We start from the raw sequence: 15,057 nt of genomic DNA on the forward strand, positions 1-15,057 counted from the left end.
CACATCTATAGCTGGCTCATAAAGCTGCACAAAGTTATAAAAACAAGGTAATGCGTGTATGTGACGCTCGGGGAACCGCATGCACGGATATTACAATACGGGACACGCCCCAGAAAAAGTTCTTTTCCTCGGCCATAATCACAAGCATTTATCCAACCTGCCACACACACATACAGAGACACACACAGACACACACACATACCACGCTGTCTGCTCGTAGATGATCACATTTTCATCAGCCTGACCCCGCCTCTGGTGAATGCAGGGGCGCTCCATGTGACGCTGGGCTGTAACAAAAATCCAGTATGGCGGAATCTGTCAGGAGATGATTTTTTTCTTCCCCTCCTCCTGCGTTGAGGAAAAGAGGAGAAAAAAGCCTCGGAGTGCTAACATGGGAGAGATTTTTTTCTTTTTTTTTTTTTAAGAAAGGCCAGCCGCTTTGGGACACATGCTGGGACGACTGGCCTCCTCCCGGCCCGTGTATAGGTGAGCTGTTGTGGTGTGCCTGTGGCCGCTGTGGCTGAATGTGTAGCCTCGCTTTGATGTTGATATCCAAGGCAGGGATGCGATGCACGGGCAGGCTTCATGAAAAACCATGTCCGGCTGAAGTTTTCACTCCGCTCATCTTCGCTTTCGCCCTCTCGCTTGCGATTGAACGTTTTAAACGACTCCCCTCGGAGTCTGAGTCACATCTGAATCCTGGTAGAAATTATTATTTTTTTCTTTTCTTTCCTTTTTGCGACTTGTAACGATTTAGCTACAAAATATCCTTCACGGTTTTATTGCACTATTTGCGGGCGGGAAGTGTGTTGGCAACAAGGAGAGAAGGGGGGAGAGGCAGGAGGAGTGTATGTGTGTGTGTGTGTGTGTGTGTGGGGGGGGGGGTGTTGGTTGGGTGGGGGGGGGGGGGGGGCAGGCGGTGTTTATTATGCCGATTGTTGCTGAGCTATTTATAGAGCCAAAGACTCTAACGCGATAAAACACGGAGCTCGTGCGCATTTTGTCGCTTTTCCCCGTGCTAATGGCGAGGAAGGGAAAAATAGCTTGAAATGAAGGTAGGGGCCCGCGTGAGTGTGTGTTTGTGTGTGAGTGTGTGTGAATGGTTCGGGATGGGCGGTGGTAATTCTCTGCATGCGTCAATCTTTCTGTTTTTTTGTGAATGGGGGCGTACGGAGCCGTTAAAGCGACATCAAAGCAACGCGTTAGGGGCCGATTCAAAGTGTCGCCTTCCGCGTGAAATAGTTCTTATGGGGAAACGTTAGTTCGGGAAGGTGAATGAAGCCGTTTGTCGTGTTTGAGAGTTTGGGCTGAAAGGGGGAGGAACTGTGTGTACCCACCTTTTTGTGCGCTTGTGGCTGTCATCTGTAGCTGTGATGTGCATATAACATTTCTTTTGAGGGTTATTTTTATCTTACATGCGTTCTCTTTTGCTAATACTGGTGTCATTTTGAAGCATCACTCTGTTTTTTTTCACTCTTTGCTCACTTTGGGCTTCAGGGCTTGTCTACCCAGATCTGTCACCCTGCATCAAGCAAGCTCATTTTTAGGGACAATGGCCTATGGGATACACGCACACACACACATATGAGTACCCCTCCCGAGACAGATGAGATGCCCCGGGGGGATTGGTGTTGCATGAAGCCCCCCTGGAGTGTCAGCATGACACACACAGCCCCCCCCCCCCTACCCTGCCTGCCTGTGCCCTCCCTCCACCAATCCTTGCTTTGCTTTTCCATCACAAAGCGCAAGTGTGCGTGAGCTGTGCAGTGACCGACTTTTTTTTGGTTTGGGGGGGGCCAATTTGTCCTGCGGCTGCAGTGTCTGGCCCTCTTGTCTTGAGAGTCCCCCCCTTACCCCCACTCCTTTCCTTTTAATGCATACACACACACTCGCATGCACATCCCATCCTGCTTCAGAGGACGGTTGAGACCTCTGCAAACACACACACACACACACACAAGGGCGCTGCCCCCATACCCCCTCGTGTCTCCGCGGCCAAATCTTTCAACCTCACCCCCGGGCAGTCTGGCCCCTTGAATTTTGTACTAGTAGTAAAGTCGACTTGATACTTTAGGGCTGAGCTGTTATTACATCTGACACCGGTGCTCCGGGCCCAAGGAATCCAGGCCACTCTCCGTAAACAAAGAAAAGAACAATCGTATATTTCCAGAAGCAACAAGAAGACAAATCAGTTACCTCCCAAAAAACAAAGAAGAGCTTCCTGCCAGGCAAATAACAGAATCATTGTCTCTTTTGCTTTTTAATGGGATCTTTCCACCAATTTCTGCCGTGAACGCAGTGCATCCTACTGGGGAGTTTTGTGAAATCCCCAGTGCGCCTCAGTCAAAAAGACGCTATCTCAAGGAAAAGCTATTTATTGCCTGATTGGTTTACAGCTCCTCGCAGTGTATCATTGAACCCGGGGTTGCGTTGACTTCTTGGAACTCTGTATTTTACTCTGAAAACTCACCGGTGCATTTCTAGGAGCAGGATTTGATGATTTGCTAAGGTTGGAAATGTTTGCAAATCCGCGTTAAGATGGATTTTGTATCCCTGCAGCCAGAAGACTTTCCAGTATTGTGAAAGTTGTTTATTCTTATTAAGACTGCTTACAAAGTGAAACCATTAGTTCATTAACCAGCTGATTTATTTGCAAGTATGAGAAAGGATTAATTGTGCAAACCTGCGTTGGCTATTTTTGGGCCTCAATCTGTTGTTATGCAATAAAAGACCTAAAAGATGCTTTACTAGCTGCAGTTAACTCATGACTTCTACTTACAAACGCATGTTGCTAGAGTTATAGCAACAATTCTAGATGACCAAGCTAAATCTGTCTGTAATGTAAGTGATATGTCCTCAGTCAGCAGCTGGCGCATCACTATAAGATCAGCGCTGTAAATAACTGCGAGTGAGAGGCATTTAAAGGATGCACGTGTTGTTTTTGATACTAGCAGCAGTCCTTGCAGTCATCTTGTGTACAGACCTGATAACAATACAGTAAATATCACGGCTTATATAACTGTCTGTAATATCTGGATCGAATAGAGTACTAGAGCTTGGCCGATACTGGACTTTTAGGGACCGCTCCTGCTTTGTTCATATCAGGGGTGTCAAACGTAAGGCCCGGGGCCCACAATAGACCCGCCAAAGACTTTAATAAGTCTTACAGCTTATAAAGAGCTTCCCCTGCAATCATTCTGTCACGGTCCTGGGTCAGTGACCCAGTGTTTTGAGTTTCTTGTGTATTCTGTTCTTAGTTCTCTTTGTTGTCCCAGCTTGTTCTTTAGTGTTGTGTCTTAGTTTGCTTTTCTTGTATTCTGTTTAGTTCTCTGAGTATTTAGTAGCTGCCCTCTGTGTTTCTTAGTTGCTGTCTCCTCTAGTCTAGTTTGCGTCTGTGCTAATTCCTGTTTTACTTTGAAGGTCTGTGTCTCATGTGAGTGTATCCTACTTTGCTCCCTTGTCTCGTCAGTTCTGATTTCTCCCAGCTGTGCCCTCCTTCTGTGTCTCGTTACTTCCCAGTGTATTTAAATCCTGTTTCTCTGAGGCAGTTTCGTGTCGTCCCTCTTGCTGTGTGGATCGCCCTGTGTCTGGGTGAGTTTTAGATCATTGTTTCCCCAGTTCAGCTTAGTTTGCTCGTTTTTCTGTGACCAGCAAATAAAGCTGTGATTTTGAGTTCACCCCCTGAGTCTGTGAGTCCTGCACTTTGAGTCCTCGTCTCCTGCCTGCCACACAGCGTTTCATGACACATTCATGCTCCGCTAAAGTAAAGAAGTAATAGATAAACAGTGAAATGACAGAAATGCTTTTGGGTTTTTTGCTAATTTAGGAATTTATGATTTTTTAAAAAGATTCACAGTAAAAAAAAACACAAATGAAAAAGAAAACCCAGGATATTTTCTGTGTATTAGCAAAAACCTTTTGTCTTATTTGTTGAAAGTCTTGGCGTTGAGCTAACAGAACCTTTTCTGTCATTTTACACATTAATTTCTTACAATTTGGCCATGAAGAGCAGTGCTGGCAGATTTCTTTCATTTTTTAAAGCAGAATTACTTTATGATGTAAAAAAACATGAAACGTGCCGTTGAAATCGCCTCGTTTTCTTTGAATGAAATGTCTGAGGGGTTAAATGTTTAGTTAAACTTTAAAGTGACAGAAAGGAGAGCTTCACTGGTCCCGCCCACTTTGACATCCTCTGTTCATATGCTGTATAAAAATACCGTGTACATGTAGCCACAGTACATCGGCGCTGTTTGGAAACGATATCATGGGGAAATTGCTTCTTAACTTTCTGCTAATGCAGTTCCGCGTGCTCAGCTGTTATGCTGCGTGTGCTGCACGGTCCTGGGAGTGCAAACCATGTGAACAGCATCTTTCTGCTGTAGTGTCTCCTGCAAAAAAGGTTTCCTATTTATTCTTATGGAGCAGCATACACACAGCACCGACCTGTGACAGGCCAGCTGGTGTCTCTCCTTTGCTCTCTCTTACGTGAAGCGTTTAAATAAAACATTGTCCTTTTCATCCTCCCACAGGTTGGTGCTAAACAGCGAGTTGCCACTCTGATTGGAGTTGCCGGATCAATAAGCTAATGGAGATTGGCTGCTGCCGGACGTCTGCTTCCTGTTTCCCGTTTGACCGTCCCGAGTGTTGGATCAGCCTGAACACGCATTCAAGCCCACACTGTCCTCCTCCTCCCAGCTCTGGCAGGCTAACAGGCTCCTGATCACCATCCTGTAAACCACATCCGTACTTCAACTCAAACACACACAGACATCTGTCCTTCAGTGAACACACGCTCACACGACGAGCTGGGTGCACACTCGCCGTACTGCGTGGACGTCTGCCTGACCGACCTGGCAGCAATGACTTCACACAGCCACCAAGGTAAGATGTTTGTCTACCACTTTTTACCTGTTATGCACCGGGTGGAAAGGGCCTGCTCAGTCTTCTAACTCTCACAGGAGTAAAAGGCCAGGCACATGCGTCCGGCTGATATTGCCCTTGTGTTAAACAAACAAATACCACAGTCTACAGCTGCATGCAGATGCTGCTTCACTATCCAGGAGTTTAATGTATCAGTCTGCCTTGTAGTCACGACGTATTTGCAGCAGAACAGGAATTAAACCAGAGAAAAGCTTTAAATACTTTTAATACATGAAGAAAAAAAGAGAAAGTCTGAATGTTGTTTCAGAAATACAGAAGTACAGAGACTGCACCTGTAAGCCGCTTTGCAACCCACCCCCAACCCAGCTCCTCTTGTACCTTCCACTTATTGTCATATCTGATGTGACTGATGCCTGCCTCGCCTCCACACCACCAAATAGAAACCCTGCAGGTGGAAACAGCAATCCTTTTTGATTATAGCTGAATTGTAGGTGTGTCTAGGATGCTGTTTAAAACCATTTTTAGAGACCTAAAAAACTACCTGTCATGTGCAGATTAATGAAAATGTATCCCCTTCGGCGCCGTCACATTAAGGGAAATCTGTCTGCTGCTACATCTGCCGTATTGGCGTATGCAAACGCTTTGATTGTGAACAGAGGCGGATCGTGGCTCGCTTCAAATGCAATAAAGCATTTTAATCTGGTCTTATAACTGTTAATGGGCTCGATTCAATATGAATGAGCTCCGGAGGGGCGAGAGAAAAACGTCCACGGCATCAGTAAAGAGTCTCCCTCTTTCCTTGTTGATGACTGATGCCTTCACTTGCACTTCCGCGACCTGATACATTATTTAGCGACCAGCTGGTGGATGAAAAAGGTTAGCTTCCTGCCACTGGCCGACGCGGTACCTGACAGCGTCGGCTGTGTTTACTTTATACACCTGGGAGTGTGTGCAGTATAAATACCACAGCTGGGGCAACCGCTGGGCCCCGAGGGATCGGAGCGAGCCGTAGTCTCAGCCGGCGTCCTCAGTCCTGCAGCATCGCCACATGTGATGCACATCACAGAGGGTAGAGTGGATATTTGGCCTTACATGTGCACGCTGTTTAAGATGACTATAGATCAGCCAGAGAGGTCACACACTTTCCTTTTCCCTAAGCGTTTCCTTTATAAACTTGGATTAGAGCTGTGCAATATTTGCACACACACACACACACACACACACACACACACACACACACACACAGTCGTATTTTACTATCGTAGTGGGGACATCTAATTGACATAATGCTTTCCCTAGAGCCGCTTACCCCGACCCTAACAATCAAAAATGAATGCCTGCTCCTAAACCTGACCAGAACCTGATTGTAGCCCACATGAGTCTCAAAAATGCCTTCAAACTCGGGATGAGCATTTGGTCCCCATCAGTACAGTAACTTCCCAATTTTTTTTTTGGTCCCCACAAAGATATATAAGCATGACACACACACACACACACACACATAGGCACACATTAACTCATTGTCATCCGCCGAGCTGACAAAACTAATGAACTGCTAATCCCGAGCAACGATTTTGACATTAATAACTGCTAATTTATGCAAGGTGACACGTTAAATGATGACAGTGGAAGTGTCAAACGGAAGATAACAAGTGTCAAATAATATTCAGTAACTACATGAATTGCACGTAGGCCTGTGAGCCTTTAAAGAAGTATGTTTTTATTTGTTTTTTAAATAAGTTTCAGTTTCTGTTTGAGGATGACTGAGCAGTGAGAGTGACTCACACCTGAACATGTTCAGTTACTAGCAGCCTGTAACAAAAACACACCATTTTTGGTTGAATCCATGAAAAACACAAATATAGACAAAATATAGGCAAGAAAGCTGAGAGCTCCTTACTCCTCCTGAGTAGAGCCAACTCTCTTTTTCTCTTAGAAACTGCATTTTCATGCATATTTGCGTGTTTCATCAAGTCACTGCACCTATTTCTCATTTTGCTAGCGAAACACAAAGAAACCAGAGGTGGCTCAAGGCTTTTGCACAACATAAGTGAGCGCGCAGGCGCCTGAGGGGTTAATGAGTGGTTGATATAATTCGGGGAAAGGTCTTTCAACGCTTTAAAAGTGGTAAGTAAGCATTTCAAATCGAGTTATGGTAGCTTTAAGTTAAGGCTGTGAATGGACGTTAATAAAGTTAAACGCAGCGGCTCACATCGTTACGTTTACAGATGCCTTAAAGGGCTGATTTAACATTGCACTTTGGAGACTTGCAAGACACCGATCCTCACCTTTTGCTCTTGAGTGTAGATTCACTTTCCAAAATATCTTTCATTAGACCGCGTCTGCTTAGCAGAGAGTAGCTGAACTCCACGAGAAAAATCAGCTTCGGTAAAGGAACTGAAAAGGTAACGCAGGCTCACTGGGTTTTTACCATCAATAGCTGCTCTTTATTTATTGTTTTTCCTCCAAAAACCTCTGAAATAACACACCACTCATCATTTGATGGCAGTGCGACTGTTAGAACGAAGCAAAGAGTGATATTGAATCAATGCCCAGCTGTGAGCAGGAGCCAGGGCAGGAAGCTTCACTCTGTTCTGGGCTGATAGAAGAAGATAAACTAACCAGCTCCTGTCACAATATGAAATGAACCCTTTTTAATTTCCCTCCGCTCCCTCTCGCATCCTCAGCGTGCTTCACCCCCCCTCCGCTGGAAGCGTGCAGAGGGATGCCCCGTGTTAGCTTACGACTCATACCTGTTGAGCGGCTGTTTCCCGCTGTCTTGTTTGCTGGCGGGAAAGCCTTCAAGAGGAGGCGATCCCGGCCCTCGAGAGCGCTGCCAAGTGTGGGCGTCAAATTTGAGGTGTTGCTTGTCTCGTTTGAATGACAGCTTCGAGACGCACTTGTTGGATGCCGGCGCAAAGAGGGAGACGGAGAGAGAGATGGAGAGAGGCAAGCCAGGAGACATTTTAAAGGAATGCGACGCTGACCTTGCGGCACTTGTCAGTCTTCTGTTTCTTTTTTTTCCCTCATGAAAATGTGTGTGACAGCAGTATTTACAGAGCGAGGAATCTCTCCGGAGATCTCTCTGCTAATAACTGCAGATGCAGGAGAGGCGTCTTTAAGACTGTCTGCCGCTATCACCGTTAAGGCCAATTACTTTCATTTAGAGTCACAATTAGAACAACAGCGCCTGTGTTCTCGAGGTGAACAATGAGACTTTCAGATCCACGGCTTTGTTGTGCAGTGTGATCCAAAGCTGCCAACTTTCTTCTGCTCTGCACTTATTTCCAATCAAGCTGTGTGTGTGTGTGTGTGTGTGTGTTTGCCATTTTTTCTAATCTGTAAATGAGCTTACTAGCAAGCACTATTATTTATTTTTCCCCTTCCAGGACTTACTCGTTTTCTTAAAGCAGCTAGATTGGCTGGATTAGGTTAGATTAAATATCATTTATCACAAATCTCTTCCCAGAAAAATGAAATATAAAACTGATTCTCAGGTTTGATTTCCAAGAACAACAACAAAAAAAGGGGGTCAGCCCTGATTTTTTTGTATGAATATCAGCAAACAGGCTGGAGTGTTTGCACAGGAGTGATTGCTGTGTGTGCCAGGAGCTTTAACACATTAGCCTGCGACATTTGTTTTACACTCGTGCTTAGCTGTGAGCTAACGTGCTCGGTGTGTGGTGTTAAACAGGGCGGTTGTCTCTCTAAATGTCACGCACGGGATTGATAAGAGCTCAGAGTATAGAGTCCTGCAGCGCCCACGCAGATTCAGAAACATCAGCTCAGGTCCTCGGCAGGTGTTGAGCTCTTCTCCGTGATGACTGAGGGAGCCTTCACGGTTGTGGTCGCTCGGCGAGCACCCTTATCAGTTTCTGGGCTTCCGCCTATAAAAATAAAAGGAAGCAGGGCCCAATAAACTACACAAGTCCGAAAAAGAAAGGACAAAACGTATTAATTATTAAGTAACACAGAAATGGATGAAAAGGTTTGGGTGGTTCCTGTGTCTCTCCACTGTTACTGTCCAATAAAGGTGAGAAACAAACAAAGAAGAAGACGCGTGTTTTCCTGCCATCCATGAACCATTTGCATATAAACATAGAAGGACTACCTCGGAGTGGAAAAATCCATCCTTTATTAAAAGTATTTGAAATATTAAAACCAGACTTTAAGTCCGCTTGATGTTACCAACAGTCTTTGATTTCTGCTTTTAGAGGTGGAAGCCGGTTGGTTGGGAGCGTGCAGAGAGCGAGAGAGACGCTTTATTGTGGAACTGATGCGGGCTGGATGCGCTGTGAGTGGAAAAGGAGGATGTTAAAAAAAGAGCAGCTGGCCTCCTCAGGTGTTGCAGTGCCGCTGAAGAGGGAAGGTGATGCCGCTCGTTGGCAATGATTTGTTTTCATCTTAGTCAGAATCGCGCCGGCTTTCCAGGAAAGCCTGTATTGTTCACCGCTTGGCCTGCAAATGAATCACACACACACTGTCACACAAGCATGCACTCAGGCCACTGAATGGTTACTTAGTAAGTGGCAGGTGTTATTTTGTGAATGAGAGGTTTGAACTTTACGTTATTGCATGGTGGGGGGGGAATTAATAATTAACACGTTCTGCGAACGCTATCAAAAGCACGTTGACAGTGGGACATAAAGTGTGTTCAGATTAGATTTTTTTACTGCTTTATTTTGCAGGGTCTGTGTGGGCGTGAGCGCCTTTTATGGCTCTGAACCGGTGAACTTGACACAGTGCTCTTTTCCTCGAAGGCTCAGCGGTATCTAGGTTACAAGCGCCCGTTAGGTTTACGCAGCTTGGAAACGCCACAAATCGGCGAGGAAAATAACATAATTTTAAAATAAACACTAATGAGGAGGGTCAGGACATTGCATTGCATGGGCTGGTACCCAAGATTAGATAATTCTCTCGAGGTCTCACACATCCGCTGATTTATGTCTTAGACAAGCTAGTCGTGCTGCGGTTGCATTAAAAAAGGATTTATGGTCAGGGAATAGCAGTAATTTGGTGCAGTCATTCCTGTCCTTTGCTTTTTGGTATATACAAATATTGCTTACTAGGTTAAAAGTACACTTTTAAAACCGTTTCTAAGTTAAACGCTCTTGTGTTCCCCCAGAATATTTTTTTTTCATGTTTTCACCGATCACTGTTTATACGATGCTTACAAACATCAGGTTTGGCTGTGCAATAGACCGGCGACTTGTCCAGAGTGTACCTGACCTTTGGCCCTATAATAACTGGGATAGGCTCCCTGAATTGGACGAGCACTTAAGAAAATGGATGGGTGGTTAGATGGACTCCTGGTTTGAGCTCTGCTCCACTCTGTAAAAGTGTCTGTAGCTTTAATGGAGCTACTGCTGTTAATTATGAACCTTCCAGGAAGTGGCCTGCAAGTTACTGTAGATAATGCTAGAACACCGACTCTCTGGGTTTCTGGTTCCACTTGTGATAAACTCTAGAATTAATGCAACTGTGCACCAAATCTTCATCATCTTGGGGTAAACCTGTTCCTCCTCCTGACATCGTTATCACATCATGTTTTTGATAGAAAGGCTTCAAGTCAATAGATGTGGTTCCATCATTGGATCTTTTTGCAGATTTTGATTGTAGTAAAGCATCTTTCTGTAAGCGTCAGGGATGTCACAGCAATAGCGCTGGCACGATTAGTCGACTAGTCACGATTACGTCGACTATCAAAATCGTCGACGACTGATTTAATAGTCGACTCATCGTTTGAAGCTTTGTAAGATCCCAAAAGATGCAGGAATAAGTGGTAGGATTTAAGAGTGTAATAACGGACTGAAACAGAAGATGGCAGCACTGCATGTACAAGGATGCCAGCTGCCGTTAAACCCAGAAGAAGAAGCTGTGTCCGGTATTGTAGCTGTGTCCAAATTCAGGGATCATTCATCCTCCTGTGCCCACATTTGTAGGCCGATTACGTTACAGCGACACGACGAAGACTGTCCAAATTCGAAGACTCCAACAAATGCGCCCTTCATTTCCCCAGATTTGAAGGATGGGTCGGGTGTATACTTCGTGGCTCAACCAATCCCAGAATTCATAGCGCAGCCCAGCTCAGTTTCCAACAATGGCGGCAGCTAGTTAGTTTTAACTTTACTCTTATTATTCTTTCTGGGTCACAAAATAAACGTTTAACATATTTTCAGGCAAGAATGTAGCTGTGTAAACCTCAAATATCTGCTCAGTTTATCAAGACACCGCATATTTTCAAAAGCGCTCCGACGTTTTCGGAGACGTCTGTTACCCACTAGCTCGATAGCTAGCCGGGGGCTAGGTCACTAGAGCCGGTGAGAACACCGGACTCCCGGCAAATCGTTTTCAAACCCACCGCCGTCTTTCACTACTCAGGTTAAACATGATATATAAGTCACTTAGATAACTTAAAAATGTTATTGTTTGGCTTTTTTCAGTATTTAATTTGTTCCTGAGTGAATCGGTTTGGCTGAGATTAAAGTCCAGGCATGAAGAGAGCCGTAGCAGAGAATTCCTAGCAGCAATTCAGAGTTGCACCCAGTTAATCCGCTAAAGCACCAGACCTGCGCTGGCCTCTGTGCTGCATCTCTGAGCGCACAGTAGGTTAGGAGAGAGATACGATGGAGTTTTTTTTGCTACTTTACAGCTTTTGCCAGTAATAAAATGTGATTTGTGTCACTCATAAACAGAAAAATAAGCTGCCTTTATTTTGATTTAGTGGATGGATTATCAGCCGAACAGGTAAAACAGTATTAACTCTTAACATTTGCCTGGTTCTAAGCTTGTAAGATATGTGAGCTAACTTAACAGTGAAGCTTTCTTATTAAAAAGAAAATTGTGATATTATGAAAGAGAAAAAAAGGTTTTGAACCCAACAACAGAATATTTAGTTTAGTTTGCTAATCGCTCAATCGTTTTAGAAAAGTGCTTTCCACCTGCATTCTCTTTAATAGCCAGCAGGGGGTGATTCCTCTGGTTGTAGAGCTCTATGGGAAAAAATCCTTCGGCTCTCTTGCTTCTGTAATCCCCACAAACACTTTCCTGATGACTCTATGACTTTAGCCGCTAGCTTGAAGTTATGTTGGAATAAAGACGACGTTCATTTATAAATTTTGGTCATTTGCAGCGTCAGAAAGGAGGTTTGTTAATTTTAACTCATGATGGGTGCAGGAATTTTGACACCGATACTTGGTGATTTTAACTATCAGATATATCGGCTGCTGATTGTTTGTTTTTTCCAAACGTATTTGTTACCAACACAGAGGTTGCAGTGTGCCCCCTGGTGGCCAAACTATGCGACATCAACACTCCTAAAGTGAATGAAGCATGTTTGTGCTGTCTCCCCTTTGTTTTTTAATTGTCATACATCGGCCAGTAAATGAAAATTATTTGTTACCGAAATATTTATAAATAGCTAATAGCAGCCCATCATAACAGGTAGCGATGGTTGGGTTTTATCTTTTACTAATGAGCATTAGCCAGCGAAGTCAGACACACCCCTCCCCTCACAGGCAGTTTCAAAAGACCAAGATATTGATGGTGAGGCTTTGTTTGGCGAAGGTTTCTTTTATCTCAGTAATGAGAAGTTATCCAGTGTTAATACTGTGAAAAATATGCTTAATGGGTTGTAAAGCTGGGTGGCTCTCTAGTTTCAGGGGTGCTAGAGAAATTAAAATGGTGGTTGAGGTATTTGAGTCGAATGCCTTCTGGAGGCATCCTAGGAGAGGTATTTTAAACATGTCCACCCAGGAAGACGCCCTAAGGCAGATCCAGGACACTGGAGAGATTATAGCTCTCAGCTGCCTGTGGAGAGGAAGGTCTGAGCTTCTCTTCTGAGACGGCTTTCCAGGACAGCTAAGCGGTAGAAGATGGATGGATGGATAAAAAGCACCAAACTCCAATGAAAACACATTTTCAACATATGGAACCATGAACCAGTATCTTAAATCAAGATCTACAGTATATGGTGACTTGTATGGCCACATGTTTTCAAGAGACTGTTTTTAGTGGTGTAGTACTATATCAGAAATGGAGAAAGATGTAAGGTTTTGCCAACTGGGCAACAGAGATGCAATAGTTTCTCTACATAATAAAGCTTATTTCCATACCACCACAAACGACATCATTTGTCATGATCATAAAGTTGATTCAGCATCTCTAAAACATTTTTGAGAAAAGGGGAACACTATAACCTCCACAAAAGTAGGATTTATTGCTAGGCTGTATTACATTGCATTAGTTTTAGCTTACAGACTTCATATTAGATTTATAAAGCCATTTTTACATGCAGTACTGACTTCTGCCTTCCAGACAAGGAACAAGGGTTGGGAAGAAGAAACAACTTCATAATCTAATTTTCTTTCATCTCTCTTGTTCATTTGAACTTTTGAACTTAGAAGATTAATACATGTATAATTTAAAACATTTTAATATCTGAGTAGCATAACCACATCAAATCATGTGAATTCTACTGAAGCCAAGAGCTGAGATGGAAGTAAGTGCTCAGGCCCAGCTCTCTATATGTCAGCCATGTTTCTGCTGAGCTTCCGTGTTTACTGAATTACTAAGATTTTGGATGACAAGAAATTTATATTATTAGTAATCACAGGAAACAGGATGTTGTAATATTTTCTGTGGACAGCTCATCAGCATACTACTTGCTCTCATGTTTAAAAATGACGAATTAAAGATTTCTTTGATTTCAGAATTTCAGATAGTGACAGTTTAAAATTTTGACCAATTCTGATTAAATATTGTTCCGTGGCTGATGTATTAGGTTTTGTGGAGCATTGCCGAGGTTGAGTTAAATAGGTGGTTAGTTTGGTTTCCATTAAATGTGTTTCAAACTCTACAAGTATAAACACAGAGCCAAATTTTAACAGAAGTCCTGTGAATGTGGCCGAGGAGGTGGTCAGCACAAACAGGTAAAAGACAGCTATTTTAGATGCATGAAAACATTTCAGAATAAAAGCCCTGTTAAGAAATGAAGGGTCTCTGACAAGTGAAATACTGGGACTTTTTAACATGTTGAGTTTGTATTGTAGCAAAGCTTAAGGACGTTAGCTAAAATGTTAGGTTTTTTTCTTGACAAAAGTCTCAAAAACTCTTTAGGTACAATGATTTATTGAAACATTTCCTAACACAGATGAAAATACAGTGTATACGGAGTTTGCAGTTCTAATGAGCTTGAAAGTCAATATTCGTTTTAGCCACCTTTATTCTTCCGCACTGCCTGAACCCAAAGCTAGCTTTCTTGTAATTTCTTTAGGTCGTCTTCAAGAATAGTTCTCCAGGACATCTTTTCTACAATAATTTTCTCCTTCTTTGGATGTTTTTGCCTTTTGACCTGTTCTCTGCCATGATGATCCCACACTACTTCAATAATGTTGATGTCCAGGCTCTGGGGAGGCCAGTCCATGGCTGATAGTGTTGCACCGTGTCTATTTCTATCCAGGTTTACTTTTACTGATTTGGCAGTGGAATCATTGATGGTACTTTTCTGTGTTCATAATTAAATCAATTTCGTCAGGATCCCCAACACTGACTGAAATGTGGCGCCAAACCCTGCCAGAGCATCCATTGTGATGACTTGAGATACATATTTACATTGACATGAACCAGAGACCAAATTTGGGTTCATCACTCCATCAGACCTCTTGCCACTTGTTGTCAGTCCAGTTCTTCTGTAATCTGACACACTTCATTCTTTTCTGTGTTTTCTTCTCTAAAGAATGGCTTGTTGACAGCCACCCTTCCACTGAGGCCATTTCTGATGAAGCTTCAGTGAACAGTAGATGGATCAGCTGAAGGTTCAGATATATCTCTTAGGTCCTGAACCAGGTGTTTGCTAGACTTTTTCCTATTTCTTAACGACATGACTTCTCTAGGTAGTTGTATGTCTTCCATTTGTCCAATTTCCTCAGATTGTTTGAGGACACTCTGCAAACTGTGCTGAGATATGGCAACTCTTTGGAAATCACCTTGTTTGCAAAATACTATTTTATGTCCGCCAAACTGTGTTAAGTCTGGATTGTACTCAGACGAGGACAACTGGAGAACCGGCAGTCAAATAGTTTTCCCCGTTACACTTCTTTGAAGTTGAATTGAAGTCCGCTGCCTGGGTACATGCATACAGTGGCTTGCAAAAGTATTCGGCCCCCTTGAACTTTT

At 43.6% G+C, this 15,057-nt stretch overlaps 1 protein-coding gene across 1 annotated transcript in view; it reads left to right on the plus strand.

Moving 5' to 3' along the window:
* Nucleotides 1–219: 219 nt before the first annotated feature.
* LOC102199919 (histone deacetylase 4-like) overlaps nucleotides 220–15,057 on the plus strand; it is an 80,776-nt gene continuing 65,938 nt past the window's right edge. Inside the window, exons 1-2 of the mRNA XM_005752898.1 lie at nucleotides 220–486; nucleotides 4,530–4,881. Coding sequence (XP_005752955.1) covers nucleotides 4,860–4,881 — 22 coding nt within the window. The 5' untranslated portion in view covers nucleotides 220–486; nucleotides 4,530–4,859. The remainder of the gene's footprint in view (nucleotides 487–4,529; nucleotides 4,882–15,057) is intronic.

The sequence above is a fragment of the Pundamilia nyererei genome, unplaced genomic scaffold (genome assembly GCF_000239375.1).
Source record: "Pundamilia nyererei isolate P.nyererei 1_Seehausen unplaced genomic scaffold, PunNye1.0 scaffold00390, whole genome shotgun sequence".
Lineage (NCBI taxonomy): Eukaryota > Metazoa > Chordata > Actinopteri > Cichliformes > Cichlidae > Pundamilia > Pundamilia nyererei.